The following is a 22,423-nucleotide window of genomic DNA, read 5'->3' as shown; positions in this document are numbered from 1 at the left end:
TGTAACAGATCCAGTGAATGCTTTTGATTTCGCCCTTTGAAATAACATGCTGTGGAACTAACATAGACTTTTGTCAGCTGCAGCTGCTGAGCGAACGAGTGATTAGTTGCACTTGTTTAGTGGTGATCTATTGCTTCTATCTCCTCTCTCCGGCAGCTCCAGAATAGACTTGCTACCATGGGCCAGTTCCCACAGGGTGGGTACGTTTCCGTGGGGATGCGTCAGGGCCTACAGCAGCCTCAGATGCCCTCTCAGGTTAGTGAAACATGCCCCAAGCCAAATAAGTAGATCTGAATTGTGATCTCACTTTGGTTTGATTCATAGTTATGATCAAAACTATGCTGAAAATGCTGTCATTACATGTGTTTATTTATATTAGTTTTATTTATATGTAAAATGGAAAAAGTGGCCGCACTATGCATATATTGATTATTTTGCAAAATAAACAATATATGCATAGTGCGGCCACTTTTTCCATTTTATATGTTATCTTTTAGGCCAGCACTCTTAAAATTCATTATATACACTGATTGAAGCCTGCTCTCATCCTCACTTACTTTTATTTATATGTACCATTTGTTGTTTGAGGAGGTGGGTGCTTGTAACTGTTTTTATGTGCAGTTGTAAAAAGTTTTTTTGATTTTGATTTTTTTTTTTTTTTTACTGTATTTAATAAACTATTTATATTTACAATTGCACTGCATAAAAACTATTTTTACCACTTTGGAAATACATTTGGTCTCTGGATTGGGTGGATATTTACTACTGAATTTAAATTAAGACCTTTTCTTTTGTTTATGAAATGAAAGCATAATTATAATAAGTTAATAGATGGTTTGAATTTTCATTGTCAGATTGATTCATTGCAATACATTGATGTGCTTTTACACTCCTACTCATTCAAAGTCTTTCTTTGTTATTGTGTATGAGTATGCGGCAATTTGACTGAGACTGATTGCAAGCCTCGCTTCTTTTCCACAGCCTCCGCTTAATGCTCAGATGATGGCCCAGCGGCAGCGGGAGCTGTACAGTTTCCAGCACCGACAGCGGCAGCTTCTTCAGCAGAAAGTCATGCTGATGAGGCAAGGGTTGAACACCATGGGAGCTCAGCGAGTTCCCAAGGGCCCCCAGCAGCAACAGCCACAGCAGCAGCAGTTTGGCTATCCTCCAAGCTACAACGCCGTGCCTGGGAACACCCCTACCTCTCCGAGCCATTTTAACCCCATGGGAGGAGGACCTCTGGACCCCAAGCTTTCTGCCATGGGGGGCATGGGAAACCAAGGCATTATAGGAGGCATTCAAGGGCAATTTGAGGGGCCTGTGAACACTCCTGTTCAGCAAGGGCTTTTTCAGCAATTTGGGGGGCCTGGTACGTCTCACACGCGTAATGATATTTACACTTTACTCATCTGTCATATAGATGTCTAATAGAGATGCCCAGTCTCATCATTTCCTTACCAGCAAACGTTTAAACAATTAAAACCTGCATCTGTTTCATTATCTTATTTGTCATACGGATATGAAATGCTATGTTTTTACAGTTGTCGATTGCATAAACTTTAAACACCAAAGAAATGAAAGATGCATCAAACTTGTGTGTTAATTTTAGCACCAGACTCTATCTATATCAGTTCTGCACAGTGCAACAGTTTTGCTGACATTTTGGGTTAAAAGATTTGCAACAACACATTTTAAGCTATTCTGATGTGTGCAATAAGTGTAATTTCCTGAATATTTTTATTTTTGCCTTCAAAGTCTGTAAGCATCTAGTTGCTCGATTTTCAGAGGACAAGCTTAAACAGTGGTCTAATTTTGACTCTGAAACACTGGATTTAGCATGTTTGTGTTGGATGTGTTCTTCTAATAGGTATTCAAATTAGCTTTCAATTTGACCAGATTATTGGTCGGATATGTGTTTTCAGTGTTCTGTTCTTAAACTGGTACTCTTAATATGTTAATAAAAATGATCAAAATATTATTGCTTTAATTTCATAGCAGGAAATAAGGTAAAACATATTCTGTGGGGGAGGGAAAACAGGTCAATTTGACATTGTATCAAAATAGTAGCAGTAGTTGTTGTAGTATATTTTAGTAGTAAATAATAACAACAGAAATAAGTAATAGCAAAAAAACAATTATTTGGGCTAATGGATTTTTTAGTTCACTAGCACCAGTCATAACACTTAAAGAAGTAAGCATACAGCACCGATTGCTACTACCAGTATTCATAATTACAATTTTACCATGTACAAATTTACAAATGTGCTCAAACTGTGAAATTCGAACAGAGGGCAAAGACCTTATTCACAGCACTATAATTGTTCTTTTTTTCTTTTTTTTTTTACTGTCTGGATGGAACCAGTACGGGGTTAGGATTTAGACCATGATCCACTAATTGGTGACCTCTGATCTAAACTGTTTCTCTATCAGGCATGATCCAGCAAGGAGATCCATCCTTTGCTCCTGAGCTTAGTCCAACCAGCCCCCTTCTTTCACCTCAGAACTCCACCTCCCAGAGTCCTCTGCTCCAGAAAGCGCAACCTCCACCTGGTTATCAGTCACCCGACATGAAGAACTGGCAGCAAGGGGCTATAGGCAACAACAGGTATGGTGTTTGATATTCCAAAAGAGGTTGTTAGATTGGATCCAAAGTTAAAGAACTGTGAATTCCGGGGTCACATGACACCATGTGAGGAGCAGATGTGTGAGTGACGCACTTTGCTAGTTTTTTAATTATTGTCATGTTATAATCCGGTGAGGTTCGATACACCCAGTTACATATTTGTTATTTGAGGTAGACATGGCAAAGAAGTCAAAATCCTCGGGCTCTGGAGATATTAAAAGACACTTATGTGCTCAAGCTGATACCTCTGTCTGGCCTGCAGACCGGGAACTCAATTTAGGTGGTGCGGCTGGGGAAATTCAACGTCAACTGTCCAACATGTCGGTGATGCTGAAGAAGGTTTTTGCTGACTTGGAGAATCTCGCTGTAATATGTTGATCGATTACGGTGAAGGAATTAAAATTCTTTGAGTTAGTTACAAGAGTGGCAGATGTTGAGGAACGGATTGATTATCTGGAGTCATCGGAAAGGGAATTATCCGCTAATTCTCTTGCAACCAAAATAGACGTGGAATTGGAAGATCTTGAAAATAGGAGCCGAAAAAACAATGTACATATTGTTGGAATTCCTGAGCATGAAGAAGGCAGAGATATGGTGAAATTCCTAGACTAGCTCTTCCAGAGTCTGCTCGACTTAACAGGCCATAAGATGGAAATCGAGCAAGCTCACAGAGTCCTGGCTCGCAGATCTACTGAGGGAAACAGGCCTGATCAAGCCTGGCCACATTTTTTAGATCATCCAATAAAGATCTTGTATTGCGCGAGGAGCAAAGGACAGCTTTCTTGGAAGAATCACAATATTTTCTTGTTCCCGGACTTTAAGAATTCAACAAGACAGAATCTCGATCGATTCAAGGAGTATAAAAACACTTGCATCAACGGAAGATCACTTTTGCACTGATATTTCTGGCCAATGAAGATATTAGAACATTTGTGGAACCCTTAAAACTCCCTTAATTGATGACTGAGCAAAAATATTCTGTTGATTCTGAGATAACCTTGGAGGAGCTTGACAAGGTAATTAAGGTCTTACCTACAGGCAAGGCTCTGGGGCCAGATGGTTTCACGGATCAGTCTGATTCTTAAAAAGGACAAATATCCAAACGAGTGAAGGATTATCATCCAATTTCCCTGATCCAGCTAGATGTAAAAATTGTCCAAAATGTTGGCTAACCGATTAAGTAAAGTTATGACATCTCTTATAGATCAGTTGGGGTTTATTCGGGGATGTAGCTCTTCTGATAACATTTGGCGTTTCATCAATATTATGTGGTCAGTGATGAATGATCAGACTCCGGTTGCTACCATCTCACTTGACGCCAAAGTGTTTGATATGGTAGAATGGGATTATCTTTGTAAGATTTTGGAAATGTCTGAGCTCAGGATTACATTTATTGGTTGGATTAAGTTACTTTATAGACACCCTGTAATAGCGGTACAAACAAATGTCGTAATTGTCTTGCCCTGGAACCATTAGCAGCCGCGATAAGAAAGGAGGATGATTTTCCAGGGGTGATGGCGGGAGGTGTGGCACATAAACTTCTGCTTTACGCAGATTATATTTTTTTTTTTGTGTCTGACCCTACTAGATCTATGCCTTGCCTCCACAGAATTATTCATTTATTTTCCAAGTTCTCAGGATACAAAGTCAGTTGGTCTAAATCCGAAGCTTTGGCTCTGACAGCGTACTGTCCAGTAACAGCCTTCCAGCCGGGCACCATTCAGTGGCCCAAATGGGACATTAAGAATTTGGGTATTTTATTCCCAGCAAATTTGTGTGATTTAGTTAGTTAATTTTGACCCTTTAATTAAAAAGTTTTCGAGCGATGTGGACAGGTGGGCTTCACTACATTTATGGATGATTGGGAAGGTTAATGTTATTAAAATGAACTGTATTCCAGAAGTAAACTACCTGCTACAGTCACTCCCTATAGATGTCCCTCTCTCTTATAGCGAAGTCCTTCATGTGGAATGGTAAACGTCCCAAACTACATTTCAACAAATTACATGGGCTGAATGACAAAGGTGGGCTAGGCCTACCCAATAATTTTTTTTATTATTATGCGTTCAGTCTCAGGCACTTGGCTCATTGGTAGCTTCCACCTGAAAGAGCCCCTCCCTGGTTTTCTATTGAACAGAAAATTCTTGCCCCTATTTCGCCATTTCGCAAAGCTAAGTTACACCCCGTTATCTCGCACTTGCTCTCGGTATGGACAAAAGTGTCCAGAGTGTTTAATTCAGACATTTATTTGAATGCTGCCTGGAGCATATGGCTGAACCCAAAATTATCAATTGAAAAGCAGGTAGATTGTTTTTAGGGATTGGAAGTCGGTGGGAGCACCCTCAATTCGGGAGTGGTGCGAGGAGATGGGAAGGGTGGCAGTAACATGTAGAGGGCTGGGGATATGTGATTTTTTTAATGAGAAATGGGGTAGATTTTTGATGTTTTTGGGGGACTCTCGGAGTGGGACTGTGGAGAGAGAGAGAGGCATAGTTTTAGAGTTGTATGTTTATTGTGTGTGTGTGTGTGTGCGTGCGTGTATTTATGTAAGACCACTGGGATGTTCGTTTGTGGTCGGGTGGGGTTCTTGATTGGGGAGGGGTAGATTTATTGTTTATACTTTTTCTTTTTCTTTGTCTTTGAAGAATCAATAAAAAAATGTTTATCATAAAAAAATAAACTGAACAATTTTTACCATTATGAGTGAACTGTGTATTTGTTGATATCTTAAGCCATGTACAGTTTTAGGACTTTTGAAACATAACATTTTGTAAGTATTTACTCTGATAATGATTAGATAAATTAACAGTTATTTTGACAAGATTTAATTCAATTTGATTATTTTTCAATTGTGGTTGTGTTGATTAGTATTTCTGTTAAATAAATAGCAATTGCAAAAATAAAAAAAATGAACTGAATTGGATTGAATAATACAACTTCAGTTTGCAGAGGTCACAAATGAGGTCACCCAAGGGTTTGCAATTCAGCATTCTTTCCATTTTGTCCCATCTTCATTTAGACCAGTTTACTTCCAATCACTGATAATCTTATGAATGTATCAAACATCAAGTTTTAATCTATTTGTTTTCTGTGTTAGTATGTTTAACCAGGCTTGTCAGCCTACCTCTCAGAGCTTTGGGCAGCAAGGTGTATATAACAACATGAGTATCACCGTGTCAATGGCTGGGGGATCAGGAGCGGTGGGCTCACTACCTCCCATTGGACCATCTGTTGGCATGGGTAACAACAACCTTGGCAACGTCAATTCTATGTGTAACGATCAGGTAATATGATCACAGTATATAAAACAAACAAACAAACAAACAAAACCCTCATGACATTCCAAACACATTTTACTCTATTTCATGAAACAAAAAAGAAGATATTTAACATTGTTCAAGCTGCTCTTTTCCATTTGAAAGTGAATGGTGACTACGTCTTTCCCTGGTCCTGATCCACTTCCATTGTATGTAAAACAGGAGCTTGGACATTCTGATTGATATTTCCTTTTGGGTTCCATGGAATAAAGAGAGCAATTTGGGTTTAGAATGTCATTAGAGTAAGTAAATGTTGACAGACATAAACCCTAAAACCCTGTTACAAACATAAAAGTGACAAATTAAACAACTTACAGGACAAATAATGGAACAGAACAATTTGACAGAAGAATTTATGTACTTTTAAACCCTCCAAAAATTGGCCCCATTAACTTAAATGCCTCACTGTAACACACTGAGGGGCGGGTCAAAATTATTCTTTGTGGTTATAGCATTACAACAAATGCTGTCTGTTGAGCTTAACTTGTATTGAACCCGAAACATTTAGATTTGTTTTTTCTTATCTATATTTGAGGAATAATTTGTGTCAAGCTAAATGTATACATAATTTTCTATCTGTATTTCTCAGGTACAGCAGGTTCAAGTGTTTGCCGATGTTCAGTGCACGGTAAACCTTGTGGGTAGTGACTCCTACCTGAACCAGTCAGGGCCCATAGGGTCCCAAAAGGGCCCGAGTGGGACTGCTACAGCCCAGTCTCAGCAGAAGAGCCTCCTCCAGCAGCTCTTGACCGAGTGAGCTGCCTAACACCTGCCAGAGGACTGTCTCCACATGCAGAGAATTTTCATTCTTCACTTTTGTTTTCTATACAGTATATCTGCAGGGCCGGTGTCTGGGGCCCAGGCTCGTGAGGTTTCATAGCCGTTCAACTAAGTGCTCATTCCTGGTCACCTTTTTAAAGTCTGCTTCCTGAATGGAGAAAAGATCATGTTCCAAGAATTTGCCAAGTCTGTAAAAGGACCTGCTGCTTTTCAGGCAGTTATATATGTCCTATGAAGTCAGGCCAATGTTGCAGTGCTTCTTGGAGAGCGGTGCAGCAGCTGAGCTCGGATTGGTCCGATTGGAAATTGGGGCAGACTGTTGCCATGGTGTTGCTATATTCATGGTATTGTTCAGTTTATCTGAATATGTGACTGATAGGCTCTCCTCAGCAGTGCCTGATGATGGGAGAAATATCCCACCTCTTTTTATTTGTTTGTCTGTTTTGTTTTGTTTGTTTTTGTATGTTTTTGTTCTCAAAACAAGCATCACCAGGATGGGAGACTGCTCTGTAGCACATAGTTGTCTGCTGCAGGCTTTCCTGGCAAGACTGATTTAATATGGCAGACTTTTAATATGGCAGACCCCCCCCCCCCCAGTAGCTGTGAATACGAGCCACTTAGGGTCAACTCAGCCTATCAGTGTTTTGCAGCAATGTGTTGTGCAGTTTGGTATTATATTGTACAGCACACCCGGACAAAGTTGTGACATGCACATACTTTGTAATTTACATAATTGAATTTCTCTCCAGGCAACTAGTATTTTGAATGCACATCATGGGTTTCAAAACCAGTTCTCTTTTTTTATTTTTTTTATAGCCACCTTTTTATTTAAAAAATAAATGTTTCGAACCAAGAAGTTGTCAACACGGCTGAATATTATACCGGGGGGTATTGCGTGCTCTCAGCTCATATATCAAGGTTAGAGAGACTCGGGTTTGGATTTTTATGATTGATATTGGATCGAAAATCTGTTTTGAACATACCAGTAAACAAACCTTCTGTTGCATTGTACACAGATACAAAAATGTAGATTGTACAGTGATTTCTCATAAGTCATTTTCAAGGATGCTCTTGAAAACCACAGGAGCTCTCTCCCAAATCTGGTGGAGCGAGGTGTTGTCTCAAGTAACATCTGAACCATCGGCTACATTCTCCAGCTCTTAGACTGCTCATTTGACTACTGTTGCCCAGTCAGACACTGTTCATCAGAATTATTTCCTTTATTAAATTAACTACTAGCCATCCCCTTATATGAGTCAAGAAAACACAGTCTCAATTCTTTGAACCTAAAGGAATCTGACACATGCTCCTCTCACATATTTTCATTCTCCTTTAACAGTGTTTTTTCTGTTTGTGATTCACTTTGTGGAGTTTAATTGGTGTCTTTGTGCATGTGCTCTGAATACAAAGAATGGCTCTTTTTCTCCAATGCTACACCAGATTACACTTGTGTAAAAAAAAAAAAAAAACGCTTTGTATAGTGGATCCTCATTCATCTATGAAATTCAACCGGCAGTATGCACTGCTGAGATTGAGACACTTTTTTGTTTAAACAGTTCTGTGACAAAGTATTTGCCCCCTTCCTGGTTTCTTCTATTTTTGTGTATTTTCATACTAAATTGTTTTAGACCTTCAAACAAGATATAACATAAAACAAAGGCAACCTGAATAAACACAAAAGAGTTTTCAAATATAGATATGTTTTATTGAAGCATAAAAGTTATCCAACACCTATATCATCCATGTGAAAAACGAACTGCCCCCTTAAACTTAACAGCTGGTTGTGCCGCCTTTAGCAGCAACAACTGCAACCAGACTCTTCCAATAACTGGAGATCAGTCTTTCAAAATGCTGTAGTGGAATTTTGTCTCACTCTTCTTTGCAAAACTGCTTTAGTTCAGCCACAATGGAGGTTTTCGAGCATGAACCGCCCATTTAAGGTCCTGCCACAGCATCTCAATTTGGTTCAAGTCAGGACTTTGACTAGGCCACTCAAACTATAATTTTGCTTCTTTTGAGCCATTCAGAGTTGGACTTACTGCTATGCTTTGGATCATTGTCTTGCTGCATAATCCAGTTGCACTTGAGCTTCAAGTCTCTGAGTCATGACCAGACATTCTCCTTTAGGATTTTTTGGTAGAGAGCAGAATTCATGTTTCCCTCAGTTATTGCAAGTCGCCCTGGCCTTTGATAGATCACATTACCACCACCATGCTTGATTGTAGGAATGATGTTCTTTATGTGGAATTCTGTGTTTGATTTACGGCAGACGTAATGGGACCCCTGTCCTCCAAACAGTTCCACTTTCGACTCATCAGTCCACAGAACATTCTCCCAAAAGCTTTGAGGATCATCAAGGTGTGTTTTGGCAAAATTCAGACAAGCCTTTATGTTCTTTTGGGTTATCAGTCGTTTTTGCCTCGCCACTCTTTTATGGATGCCATTTTTGGCCAGTGTCTTTCTGATTGTTGGGTCATGAACAGTAACCTTTATTGATATGAGAGAGGCCTGCAGTTCCTTGGATGTTGTCCTTGGCTTTGTCCTTGGCTTTTTTGTGACACCCTGGATGAGTCGTGACAGCTCTTGGAGGAATTTTGGAAGGCCGACCACTTCTGGGAAGGTTCACTACTGTTCCAAGTTTTCTCCATTTAGGGATAATGGCTCTCATTGTCGTTCTTTGGAGTCCCAGAGCCTTTGAAAAAGCTTTGTAACCCTTCCTAGACTGATGTATTTCAATCACCTTTTTCCTCATCATTTCTGGAATTTCTTTTGACCTTAGCATAGTGTGCTACTGGTTGAGACCTTTTAGCCAACTTCATGCTGCTGAAAAGTTCTATTTAGGTGTTGTTTTGATTGAACAGGGCTGGCAATAATCAGGCCAGGGTGTGTCTAGTCCAGCTGAACCCCATTATGAATGCAGTTTCATAGATTTGGGGATTTATTATAATACCCAGTTGGTATTGGATAACTTTTTTACTTCAATAACAAAAACGGGAAATCATGATGGGGCAAATACTTTTTCACAGCGCTGTACATGTGCATAGACATTACAAAAAGCACGTTGATTTGAATAATTATTGAAATTTAAGATTATTAGTCTGTGTTTTTCCAGGTTCTGGCTCACCTGAAGAACACTGACATTGTAACATACATTTCTGCCCCCTGCTTCGTGGAACAGGCATTCCTGTATATATCAAAATAGTTGGCTTTTAGAAAAACGTTTTATGCAGTTGATCAGATTCTTTAATTTGTCTTTTTTTAAATGAACCCTTCCTGTCATCATTTCCAAGTTTCTGTGTTTATGCCAAATATACCAAACTAGCGAACAGTGCTTATTAAAAAATGGGTTGATTTTATTTTATTTAAAATTATTATACTTTTTTTTTTTCATATTTGATCTTGGTTACAATGGCTCTTACAGTCAGTACACAACATTGAGGTACAATAGAACTATTCAGAACCTGGTTTATCAAAGTATTGTGTAAATAACAGATAAATGTGAATATGTATCTGTTCAGAATCAACAAAATATAGTGCTCCGAGTTTGTGGTAAAATCTACTTGCTTCCATTTATTTTCTTTTTTTTTTCTTTTTCTTATGTATATGGCTGTCTGAATGCTTGTACGTGTGTGATTAATACTGTATATCTGGTGTTTAAAATGGAAACAGACAAATGTCATGAATTGATTTGATTTCTTTCTTTTTTGAATACCTACAACTTTTCCTGTGGGTGTTGAGTTTGCTCTATATGTGAGAATGGTTTTGTGACTGCTGAATGTGACTTTGCTGAGGGAGAAGCAGCATGGACTGGCTTGTGTACGGGTTAATTAAAAAAAAAAAAAGGCCATATTATTTAATTTCTCTGTTGTCAAAATTTAATCAGCTCTGACAAAGTGGAACCTTGGTTTGAGAACAGTACTGGGTTGTTGTTGTGGGGTTTCTTCAACTGCCTGATGTAGTTTTGCCATGTGTTACTCTCTTTAAGATGAGAACAAATTAATGACCAAAGCTTAAAGATACTAAAAGATTCATATCATATGCTAGGTTCATGCAATTGGACAACTGTAGCATTCAGTTTTTCCTGAATAGGCATCCCATACCCTGTTTATCATGTGTATAATGCTACCGTGTTGTTCCACAGTTTGTGCTTTGAGTTTTTATTTAATTTATATTGTTGTGGACATTATTCCCCTACCTAGATACAAGCGGTTGAATTATCTGATTATTTTGTAACTTTTTTATTTAGAGAGCACTATATGTTAAAGTGTAATTAGGTTTCCGGCGTGCCGGAACGTCTTGTGCAGTTTGCGTTTCAAATTTCAGCATCAGCACAGTTTACGCGCTCTGCAGGTGTGTAGCCTAGTTTTTTAGACAAGTGGACAGTTTGGGGGTTTGCGCATCTTTGGCACACGTGCCTGCTGTTGACAGTGCAGAACGAGTGTTACAAAGCAGTCGCAGCGTGCATGCCTCAAATGCGACCTTATATACCTTATTCAAGGTTGATTCATCTTTGATTTTAATAGGAATGACAATGAGGCTGTGTTCGATAGGCTTACCAATTATTCAATGGCACGCACGGTATAAAGCTGTAAAAAGCTTGTCGAGTTATTGTCTGGAGTTTTTTATCTACTCAATGTTTTGGAAAGATATTTTTCAATGTTTTGTCCACTGAATGATCCAAAAACACTTTAAACTGCAGTACAGCCCATTGAAGAGGCTTTAAGTCTATCCTTAACAGCCTTGTTGTGATTCCCATAAAAAAATCAAAGATGGCACTGCTGTAAATAAGGTCTATGGGCTCGTGCTTTTGAAATCAATAGACTATACTTTGAAAGGCTGAGTGCAAGACGGAACGGCACGAAGAATACCTTAGCATTTAATAGATAAATATATTAGACCTTCCCCTGTTGCTACTGATTAACCAAACATGCAAATGCCTCATTGTGAGGAACTCTAGTCACTGTTTTCAAATAGAAACATTTATAAAAGCTAGCTATGCAGGTTGAATTTATAGTATTTGGCTTTTGATTTAAAACTGACACAACTCGAAACAATTATTATGTTGACTGTAGGATTCTAGTCCAGAACTGATGCAGGTTAACTATTTTCTCCTGTTTTTCCATAATTTATAGCTCAGAACAAGTGGTTTTGAGATACTCTGTCGAAAGAAATCATAATGATGCAACTATATGTATATATTTGAATTTATTTAGCTAGGTTCTTTATACCAAATTTGAGGTGCCTCTTGTACATATTTTCTGCATAGAGGACTGCTCCTCACCGTTTGATGAACGCTTTCTTGTTTGTGAGGATTTTCGTATTCTGACCTTTTTAAGACTTTTGCTGTATTTTACACTGATTTTTTTACTAAAACATAAATGTACCAGGAACTTGCAAGGAATACAATCTAGTTTTGCACTTTATACATTAATTACAAGGAAAGAGGCCATTTTTAAGTAGCACGTTAAAATCTGAATATAGTCACACATTTGAAAAATTACCCCTGAATGTATTTTGCAAAGTGAAATGTAATTTCACTTTCTAAAGAAACTTTAAAATATCTCAGGTTCTTCAGAAAGAACTTGGTCGATTGGATACCATTAAAAGATCAGGGTTGCTTGAGCCTTTGCTATGGGTGTTTTTCTGCTGCAGATCTAACTATGCCTAAATACAGTTGAATTCAGAAATGTATATACAACTTAGACAAATACATTTAAACTCAGTTTTTCACAATTCCTGACACATCCAGAACTGATGTAACTGAGTCAGGTTTGTAGGCATCCTTACTTGCACACACTTTTTCAGTTCTGCCCACAAAATTTCTATCAGATTGAGGTCAGGTCTTTGTGATGGTCTCTCCAATATCTTGACTTTGTTGTCCTTAAGCCATTTTGCCACAACTTTGTATATATGCTTGGGGTAATTGTCCATTTGGAAGACCAGTTTGTGACCAAGCTTTAACTTACTGGCTGATGTCTTTAGATGTTGCTTCAATATATCCACATAATTTTCCTTCCTCATTATGCCATTTATTTTGTGAAGTGCACCAGTCTCTCCTGCAGCAAAGCACCCCCACAACATGATGCTGCCACCCCTATGCTTCACGGTTGGGATTGTGTTCATCAGCTCGCAAGCCTCACCCTTTTTCCCTCCAAACATAATGATGGTCATTATGGCCGAACAGTTCAATTTTTATTTAATTAGACCAGAGGATATTTCTCTGTGCACTTGCAAACTGTAGTCTGGCTTTTTTATGGCAGTTTTGGAGCAGTGGCTTCAAACTAGCTCAGCAGCCTTTCAGGTTATGTTGATATAGGACTCTTTTTACTGTGGATATAGATACTTGTCTACCTGTTTCCTCCAGCAACTTCACAAGGTCCATTGCTGTTGTTCTGGAATTGATTTGAACCAAACTCCATTCATCTCTAGGAGACAGTGTGCGTCTCCTTCCTGAGCTGTATGATGGCTGTGTGGCCCCATGGTGTTCTGTACTTGTGGACTATTGTTTGTACAGATGAACTTGGTACCTTCAGATATTTGGAAATTGCTCCCAAACCAGACTTGTGGAGGTCCACAATTTGTTTTCTGAGGTTTTGGCTGATTTCTTTTGATTTTCCCTTTATGTCAAGCAAAGAGGCACTGAGTTTGAAGGTATGCCTTAAAATACATCCACAGGTACACCTCGCTCCAATTAGCCTATCAGAAGCAAATTGCCTAAAGTCTTGACAACATTTTCTGGAATTTTCCAAGCTGCTTAAAGGCACAGTCAACTTGGTGTATGTAAACGTCTGACACACTGGAATTCTGATATAGTCAATTAAAAGTGAAACACTCTGTAAACAATTGTTGGAAAAATTACTCATGTCATGCACAAAGTAAATGTCCTTAACGACTTGCCAAAACTATATTTTGCTAATATGAAATCTGTGGAGTGGTTAAAAAATGTGTTTAATGACTTCATCCTAAGTGTATGTAAACTTATGGCTTCAACTGTATCTTATTCAGGTACTCCACCTCCCCTTACCCTATCCTTTTAGCCAGTACACTCATTTTCAGACCTCCTGGCATTATCTTTTCAAGACATTCCTCAATTGACTCTGCTTTCAGCTCATTGCCATTTGCGTTCGCTGTATTGTAGACTTTGAGAATCGGTGCAGGCCACTCCGTGCCAAGTGCTAATAACCATTTATGCAAACTCGTACAATCTGCATTGTGTCATAGTAGTGAATCCAGCGTATCGTCCACCACACACTCTCCTCGTCATTCAGATGTCATCTTTATATGGTATCATCTATAGTAGCTACTGTTTACCTAAGATTTTTTGCATATTCTAAGTGCTGCCTTATTAATAGATATTGGTTGTATTGGTGAAGGAAAGTCATGTGTTTGTAACTCCACTGAAACCAGGACTTGTTCCACCAGGGCAAGGTTCCACTTTTCACCTGTAAAATTAATATAAATAAACAAATATATATATAAAGATATTTACATTTTACTCATTTTGTCCTGTTTTGTATAATACTTGTAAAACTTTTTTCCCTTAAGAAGCATCATTGCAGCTGTGTGGGACATTATGAATGAAGATGTATTTCGGAGACTTTTGCATGTTTTTGTTTTCTCTATATCCAGGTTTATCTGGAGAATCCTACCTTTCTTAGGACGTTGTAGACAATCAGTCACATGCTGGGTCCAGCACCTGCAGGGATTGTCCTGCGGGCTGCAAAACTGTGTTTCGCATCTACTGAATCAGTCTTATTTTTCTTGTCCATTTCATGGAATTATGTGGCTGCTCAAACTGAGATTTGAAGTTTACACATACATTACACATATATGCATATATACACTCTGACAAACAAGAAACGTTCATGGACACCTCATGCATATGCCCCCTTTGTTGCTTTTCCAAGGTGAAGATACCTTGAAGGAAATTATGCTTTTACTAACAGATCTCTATAACATCCATGAATGTGAGAATGCAACACATTGCAATAAAGCACCATGTAAAAAGGACTGCCAGTGCCATGTTTGTCTACATCTGCAAACTGAACATATGGACCTTCACAAACCCTGTCTAGAAGAACTGAAATTGGTAACACTTCACAGTAAAGGTGTAGTCTTGTGGCTGTACTTCTGAAACAGAATGATATATGTAATATGCTGATGTGATCGTTGCTAGCCTAAGATTCAAGTTATTTGAACAGATAAAATTTAAGTTGGTTTAACTCAATTCATTTAGGTTTTTTCTACACAAAGTATTTGAGTAGAGCCTACATTTTGATTTCATATTAAATAAACACATTTTTGTTGTGATGAACCAATGTCCACAATTAAATTTAAACCACCTAATTTTTATTTTCAGTGTTATCAGTATTTGACTAAATTGTATATACACTCCATAAGGATTTTATTAGGAACACCTGTACACTACTTGTACATCCAATTATATAATCAGCCTGTCGTGTGGCAGCAATGCAAAAGAATAATACAGAAGCCTGGAGCTTCAGTTAATGTTGACATCAACCATCAGAATGGGGACAAAATGTGATTGAGTGATTTCAACCGTGGAATGATTGTTGGTGCCAGACAGGTTGGTCTCAGTATTTCTGTAACGTCTGATCTCCTGGGATTTTCACACACACAACAGTCTCTAGTGTTTACTCAGAATGGTGCCAAAAACAAAATAACATCCATTCAGCAACAGTTCTGTGGATGGAAATGCCTTTTTGATGAGAGAGGTCATGCCAGAATATGGCCAGAAAAGTTTGAGCTGACAGAAACTTCAAAGGTTCTCCTTGTGCTTTTGGGACAGAATCATCAGTTTATCTTTAATAGACTCGGGATGCTTTCAGTCAGAAATTTTTGATGCAGTATTACCCATATGATCAATGTGCAGAAGAAAAAGAGAAAAACATTCAGTTTGTTTACAGATATTAAAGTATTGGTATTTCAGTAGCTTTTCTGGTGTACTAATTGAACCAAGTAGCATGTTTTGCCACAGACAGAGACTTCTTGTTATTATAGTTGATATATAACAAGAGAATGAATGTTGATAAAAATGTATGGTGCAATTCAAAGGCAGTTGAACCCTAAAAAAAAAATTGTTAAGAGGCTATTCAATTCATAATTACACAAATCAAATTATGAAATTCCACTAGACACAAAAGTACATGTTCACCATCCATATCATCTTTATTGCCACATGCCAATCTAGAGACCAGTGTTTCACTGTTATGTGCAATCCATGAAGGGCTCCTGTCATTTGAAAAGCTTGAACTTTTTTAGAAAGGGTTGCACAGTCTCTTTAGGGTAGGGTTTTAAAGCCAAGCAAGTGGGGATATTTTCGGGCTGCTCCATCCATAGTTTATGCGCTATATCTTTTTCATGTAGAGTACTGGAAAGAGTGGAGAGAGAAGCCTCGTCCGGTGCCTGTGGAAAAAACAGCTGTAAGTCTATGATGCCGTTATACATTAAGGCTTTAATAGCAAATTGAAAACAACAAGAAACCAATTCAATATATATATATATATATATATATATATATATATATATATAAAGTGTGTTTGAAACCGTATAGAGGCAACTACATATGCTGCATATGTGATCTACTAACCTGCAGTACCACTTTGTGCATGCGGTCCAGTTCTGCCAGGTATTCTTGAGTATCGGGGTCACTGTAGTGTAAATGAATGGCTGCAGTGGCCGCGTGACAGGCTTGAGTTATGACGGCGCCTAAAGGCCATGATAAAGTGTGTATGAGGTCTGACCGGACGATAACATACTGAACTAAACGCCTGGACGTGCCACTACTCGGCGTTGCCATTTTGATGAACGTAAAAAATCTCTGGGCAGGAAATTACGTAGTCAGTGGGCTCTTTTTTACGTTCCGGGTTTATTTCCTTTCTGTTTAAGTTATTGACTAGACGTCCTCTAGTGGTTGTTTGAGGTCTCTGACTACATTGAGTCTTATCTCACTAGGTTTTTCTGAAATCTAAGTTAATGTTAATTATTACACGTAATGTAAAATGATAATGCATTGGATTTTAAAACTGGGTACTGAAATTGTAATTCCATGTTTTGGTTTCAACTTTAAACACCCAATTGTTGTTGTTCTTGTGGTTATTTGGGGTATGTTTTTGCTGTATTGAGTTATTCTTTCCTGTTTGAAGTGAAATTGTAAGTTTTCTAACAGTTTGAGAGAAAGTAGTGCACACTAGTTGCATATTTCACAAAATATTCTGGGTTTCAACACATAACATGTCAAACTATTTTTTTGTTTATATGAATAAGGGTAAATGTATATTTTAGGTGACTGACTGGTCAGTTTCTTCCATTTGTTCCCAGTTTTGAATCTCCTTCCTTGCCTTAGTTCATTTTAAAGGTGCACTCAGTAACTTTTGTTTCAACTTTGACTTAAACTGACACTTAGCGGCTTGGAGGTAGCATCATTTAAAATCAATAGTTTTGAGTTTCAGATGCCATTGTAGAAATGTAGTATTCACAGTCAGCCATGATTAATTTAATTGATGAGTGAAAGTGTCAAATAACAGGACGGCTACTGAGATTAAGCTAAAAGTATTCAGCTGGTCATGTAATTCTAACATGGAAGCCCCCATGTGAGGACCCTAGCCATGTACAATAAAACAGCTTTTATAAGGTTACTGATATGACTGTGAGTGGTCATGATTTCCTACATATATAGCAAAATTACAATTCTAACAAGTCTTTAGGAGTTAAACTTTTTTAATGAGGATAAAATTACTGAATGCCCCTTTAAATGACCCTTTGTGTAATAAATGAAATTTCAAACGTAAGTTAAAAGAGTTTAACTTAAAAGTAAAAGTATTTTTAGGTTATAGGAGTTGTAAGTCATGAACTAAACCAAACAGCTTCGAGGTGAATCACAACAAAAATGATTTGAAAATCAGACAAAATTACAAAAGTACAAGACTGTGTACTTAGCGTTTTTCATGAGGGAATGAACTATAATCCCATAAAGCATTGCGAACCATGTAATTAAACAAAAAACAATGGTGATATATAAAACTATTGGTTTTAGGTTGTTGATAAGTAATGAATCAATATATTTCCCGTTTATTGCAAAATATTCAGATATATACAAATGTGTTAGTTGTTACAGAGTGTAGGGAGAATTACTCGATTGTGACATTCACAGTACGTCATGGGAATGGGCGGTCGCTGCTGGGCTCTACAGAATGGCTAAAGAAAACTTTCAAGATGCACAAAAGTGCCATTTTAAATTTTTTCCAAAAAGTGCTTGAATGATCCCCAGTGCTTTTTATTCTCTTCAAGGCTTATACTCATTAAGTTAACAAACAACTGAAAATTAACAAATTGATTGAGGCTTTTTCTCTTATTTGAACTGTCCTGCAGTGTGTGCCTGGAAACAACTGAATTCACACACATAGCTCTATATTGTAAGAGGACTAAAATGTTCAGCTATGAGACTATTAAGAGACAAAGTTGAAACAAACAAACAAAAACTCTTTTTGGTGCAATATGAGCATTGCTTATACACCTGTTAAAACGAGCTGATGCCCATTGCTCGTCTCATTTGCTCAAATGTTAGCCAAAAAGTCAAAGACCATGGAGCCTGGAAAAAAAAATATTATTAGAAAAGCTGCCAAAGAGATAAAACTTGAATAAATTAATTTGGAATCATAGTACCATTCTAAACCAGGTTGGAAGGAATCCTTTATAGAGGGATTTCCAACCCTCTTTTTTCACTGACTTAACCAGGCAGTCTGTAGAAGACTTGTAAAGAAGGCCCCTGTAAAACAGAATGTCAAAATATATATTTTTGTAACAAAGCAAAATAATGCTCTACCTTAACTGCATGTAGACTATTAAACTTACCTTCCATTTAAATCCCGTGGCTGGTTCATTACTCTAGTTTTTACCACATCAGCCGGTGTTCCCATAGTAGCTGCAACCAATCCGGAGCATATGCTAGACAAAATGTTTTTTATTTGTTGTTTTTTTTTAACCCTTGAACATGACATTATTATGGTCACTGTTATTGCATTCATAGAAGAACAGAATTTCACCTTGATAATCCATGACAAATGCTGTTGTCCTGTATGGAGGTGTTTCTCAGGAGAAAATGCTTTACTGTGTCATATGTCATGAGGTCTGAATGTGAAGTGAAAAATTTTAAATGCATTAGAAAAGTGCAGCTGTACGAAGACAAAACGCAGTAAATAAACGCGTTTAGTACGCCCTAAACACAGTTGACATTTTGTCAAAATTGAGTTAAGACCTAAATCAATCTCTCATGTGACAGATGTGTGAAATCCAGACTTAATCTCAGTCACTTTGAAGCTATTTTTGTTCAAGGTCAGAAATTAACAAGGTATCTGGGTACAAATGCCACTAAAAGTGGCATAAACACCCCCAAAATTCCAAATGTGGAATTAATTCCTTGCTGGTTTATTATTATTATCTGATCTGACATATTTCTTAATATTATATTCCAGGGTTAATTATACAAATTTTTGCTTGAAATATAAGACACATTTACTCAAATTGATTTAGTTAATACATTGATTAAATTAACATAAATGTATGATTTGAAAACATATGCCCTTGTTAAGGTAAAAAATGCTCTTAAAAATCAAATCCAGGGGGAAATATAGCTTGTTAATGGAAAAGTTAATATCTGACAGCTTTCTGGAATTTCTACTTTCATTCAAAGTGCCCACTTGAATTCTGTACCTCCTAAATTAACGAGTGCAGCTCTTTGAACGTTGGGTACCCATCCAGCCCAAAGGCCCCTTATTCCACCCTCTGCAATGATCTTCGTGAAAGCATGGTAAACTCCATGCACTCTGTAAGTTACAAAGAAATAACTATATACAGTGGCAAGAAAATGTATGTGAACCCATTGGAATTACCTGCATTTATGTATACATTTGTTTTGTCTGGTTTGATCTTCATCTAAATTAAAATAATCAACAAACACAATCAGTTTGAACTAATAACACACAAATTATTGTATTATGTACATATTGAACACATCATTCAAATATTTACAGTGAAGGTTGGAAAAAGTATGTGAACCCCATAGGCTAATGACATCCACAAAAGCTAATTCAAGTTAGGAGTTGGCAAACCTGGCATCCAATTATTGAAATGAGATTGAAGGTGTGGGTCAGAGCTACTTTGAATTATAAAAAGCACTGAAATATTTTGAGTTTGCAATTCACAAAAAGCATCTGCTAAAGTGGAACATGCCTGGCCAAAAGAGATCTCAGAAGACCTACGATCAAGAATTGTTGCTTTAAAGCTGGAAATGGTTACCAAGTTATCTTGAAGAGCTTAACATTCATCGGTCCACAGTTAGACAAATTGTCTATAAATGGAAATTATTTAGTACTGTGGCATCTCTCCTAAGAAGTGACCGTCCAGCCATGATGTCTCAAAGGGCACACAGCAGAATGCTCAGTGAGGTTAAAAAGAACCCTAGAGTAACAGCTAAAGATTTGAAGGAATCATTGGAACTGGTTAACATCTCAGTTAATGAGTCTACTATATGGAAAACGTTAAACAGGCATTGTGTCCATGGCAGGAAACCTTGAAGGAAGCTGCTGCTTTCCAAAAAAAACATTGCTGCGCATCTGAAGTTTGCCAAAGGCCACCCTTTCACTCCTCAATGCTACTGGGAAAATGTTTTGTGGACTAATGAAACTAAGGTTGAATTGTTTGGGAAGAACATGCAGTATGTGTACCAGCTGAAGCTAATCAGAAGTTGGATGATGCAGCAGTACAATGACCCTAAACATCGAAGTAAATCCACTGCAGAATGGCTAAAGAAAATCTGCAGTCTAATCCGCAGCAACCAGAAATGCTAGGTTGAAGTTATTGCTGCCAAAGGAGAATCGACCAGTTATTAATTCCAAGGGTTCACATATTTTTTACACAGCACTGTGAATGTATAATGGGACGTGTTCAATGAAGACATGAAAGATTATATTTGTTTGTGTGCTGTTTTCTTAATTGTTTGTCAATACTTGTGTCTTTATGGAGATTTTATATAACATTTTATGACCAATTAATGCCGAAAACCAGCTTATTCCAAAGGATTCACAAAAAGGGTAACTTTTTCATGTCACCGTATTTACAGTTACAAGCAATATGAAGAGTACTTTAAAGGTAACATCCACTAGACAAAGACAGCCATTAAAACATGGCTGCATCTTACCTTGGTGGCTTCCCCTCTAGTCTGCGCTTCCCTTCCATTTGCATTTGAACCTTCACTAGATCTGTTGGACTGGCAATGAACTGGCCCAATGCACCTGATATCATACTGGCAATCACTGCTTTCCTATGGACATCACAGAACACATGCTGATCTTTAGACTTGAATAATTTCAGTTTCAAATTTCACAGACAATTTTCTCTCACCAAAATGGAAAGCTGCCATCTTTGGATCTTCCAAAGGCAGATTCCCTAAGCTGCTCATAAGCGAGCATCCTCCCCCCGGAATAAACTAAAGATGAGGAATTTCAAAAGGTCAGAAGTGGTAAAAGCAGCAGGTTTGAATGCAGTTGGACATTAAAGGCGCACTCCCTGTGTCATCTTGGACTTACACTGACACCTAGCGGCTTGGATGTAACATAATTGTAAATCAATAGTTTTCAGTTTCAGATGCCATTGAAGAAATTTAGCATTCACAGTCAGCCATGATTACTTTAATCAATGAGTGAAAGTTTCAAATAACAAGATAGTTACTGAGATTAAGTGAGTAATATTCGGCTGGTCTTGTGATTCTAACATGGCAGCCCCCATATGTGGACCATTCCATGTAGAATAAAACAGCTTTTATAAGTTTACTGATATGACTGAAGTCTTCATTTTAATGTGAGTGGTCATGATTTCCTACATATATTGCAAAATTACAATTCATGTCTTTAAGAGTAATTTTTTTTTTTTTAATGAGGAACAAATTACTGAGTGCATCTTTAAATTTAAATTCCAGGACTGATGAATGCTATGCTTTATTCTCATGTCTATTGTCTTTTCAATGATTACTGAGAGATGAATGAACACTGTACCTATATGTCTATAGATAGCTGGTGTGGCCCCTTGCCATAACTTCAAGGGCCCCTCTTCTCGCACTATACCCACAGCTGTGCGTAGCATGCCCCTGTGTGGGGTTTGAGTATGTAAACTACCAGCATGCTGTCGGGAAACACCTTCACCCTGTATCTGAAGTCTAGTTTTGGTGAGGTCTAGTGGAAATGTGACTGAAACAAAAAATGGTACACAAATCAAACATAGATGTGCAAAGATAACAACAAATATAATTAAAATAGTATACAATTAATTAATTATTGTATGAATTATACGTTTTAAAATTAAGGAATCACATAAAATAAAAATAGTAAAAGTCATGTAGCCACCTAATTCTGCAACGGTTGCAGCACATGCAGACAGAGTGAACTTTGATACTCGGGGCCACTGCGTGTTTTCTTGTACAGGAGCCATTGGATATGTCCTCTGTTTCCCACACACCAAGAGATTTGGGAATTAAAGAAAATGTTTATGAACGCAAGTTATAATACAGCAGCGTAATTTCAAGCTCCCAAAAGAACCACACACCTGGAGTCATTCTGTTTAAATGTCCAGAGAGGACTACGACCTTTAACGCCGGCGAAGATGGTTGGTCTGAGCAGTTAGCGACCCC

At 37.8% G+C, this 22,423-nt stretch overlaps 3 protein-coding genes across 6 annotated transcripts in view; 1 reads left to right on the top strand and 2 right to left on the bottom strand.

Annotated features, from left to right (window-relative positions):
- LOC127621753 (nuclear receptor coactivator 1-like) overlaps positions 1-14,947 on the top strand; it is a 96,499-nt gene extending 81,552 nt beyond the window's left edge. For 3 of the 4 annotated variants that reach the window (XM_052095472.1, XM_052095470.1, XM_052095471.1), the window contains 5 exons: positions 157-255; positions 982-1,369; positions 2,431-2,605; positions 5,721-5,907; positions 6,530-14,947. In XM_052095472.1, the coding sequence (XP_051951432.1) occupies positions 157-255; positions 982-1,369; positions 2,431-2,605; positions 5,721-5,907; positions 6,530-6,697 (1,017 nt within the window). In that variant the 3' untranslated portion in view covers positions 6,698-14,947. The remainder of the gene's footprint in view (positions 1-156; positions 256-981; positions 1,370-2,430; positions 2,606-5,720; positions 5,908-6,529) is intronic. The other variant, XM_052095473.1, reaches the window with a different exon arrangement.
- A 117-nt stretch (positions 14,948-15,064) lies between these two features.
- ptrhd1 (peptidyl-tRNA hydrolase domain containing 1) lies at positions 15,065-16,689 on the bottom strand. The gene is made up of 2 exons (XM_052095475.1): positions 16,331-16,689; positions 15,065-16,146 (listed from the first exon to the last, which is right to left on the bottom strand). Exons 1-2 carry the CDS (start codon positions 16,538-16,540, stop codon positions 15,976-15,978), a joined length of 381 nt encoding a protein of 126 aa, XP_051951435.1. The 5' UTR covers positions 16,541-16,689; the 3' UTR covers positions 15,065-15,975.
- Positions 16,690-17,637: 948 nt separating this feature from the next.
- Positions 17,638-22,423, bottom strand: slc25a27 (solute carrier family 25 member 27). Its single transcript, XM_052095474.1, has 10 exons — positions 22,339-22,423; positions 22,140-22,236; positions 21,792-21,983; positions 21,142-21,226; positions 20,939-21,061; positions 19,453-19,565; positions 18,786-18,870; positions 18,595-18,687; positions 18,406-18,508; positions 17,638-18,331 (listed from the first exon to the last, which is right to left on the bottom strand). Exons 2-10 carry the CDS (start codon positions 22,222-22,224, stop codon positions 18,260-18,262), a joined length of 951 nt encoding a protein of 316 aa, XP_051951434.1. The 5' UTR covers positions 22,225-22,236; positions 22,339-22,423; the 3' UTR covers positions 17,638-18,259.

Source organism: Xyrauchen texanus, chromosome 28 (genome assembly GCF_025860055.1).
Source record: "Xyrauchen texanus isolate HMW12.3.18 chromosome 28, RBS_HiC_50CHRs, whole genome shotgun sequence".
Classification (NCBI taxonomy): Eukaryota; Metazoa; Chordata; class Actinopteri; order Cypriniformes; family Catostomidae; genus Xyrauchen; species Xyrauchen texanus.
This window is presented reverse-complemented; position numbering and strand designations above follow the sequence as displayed.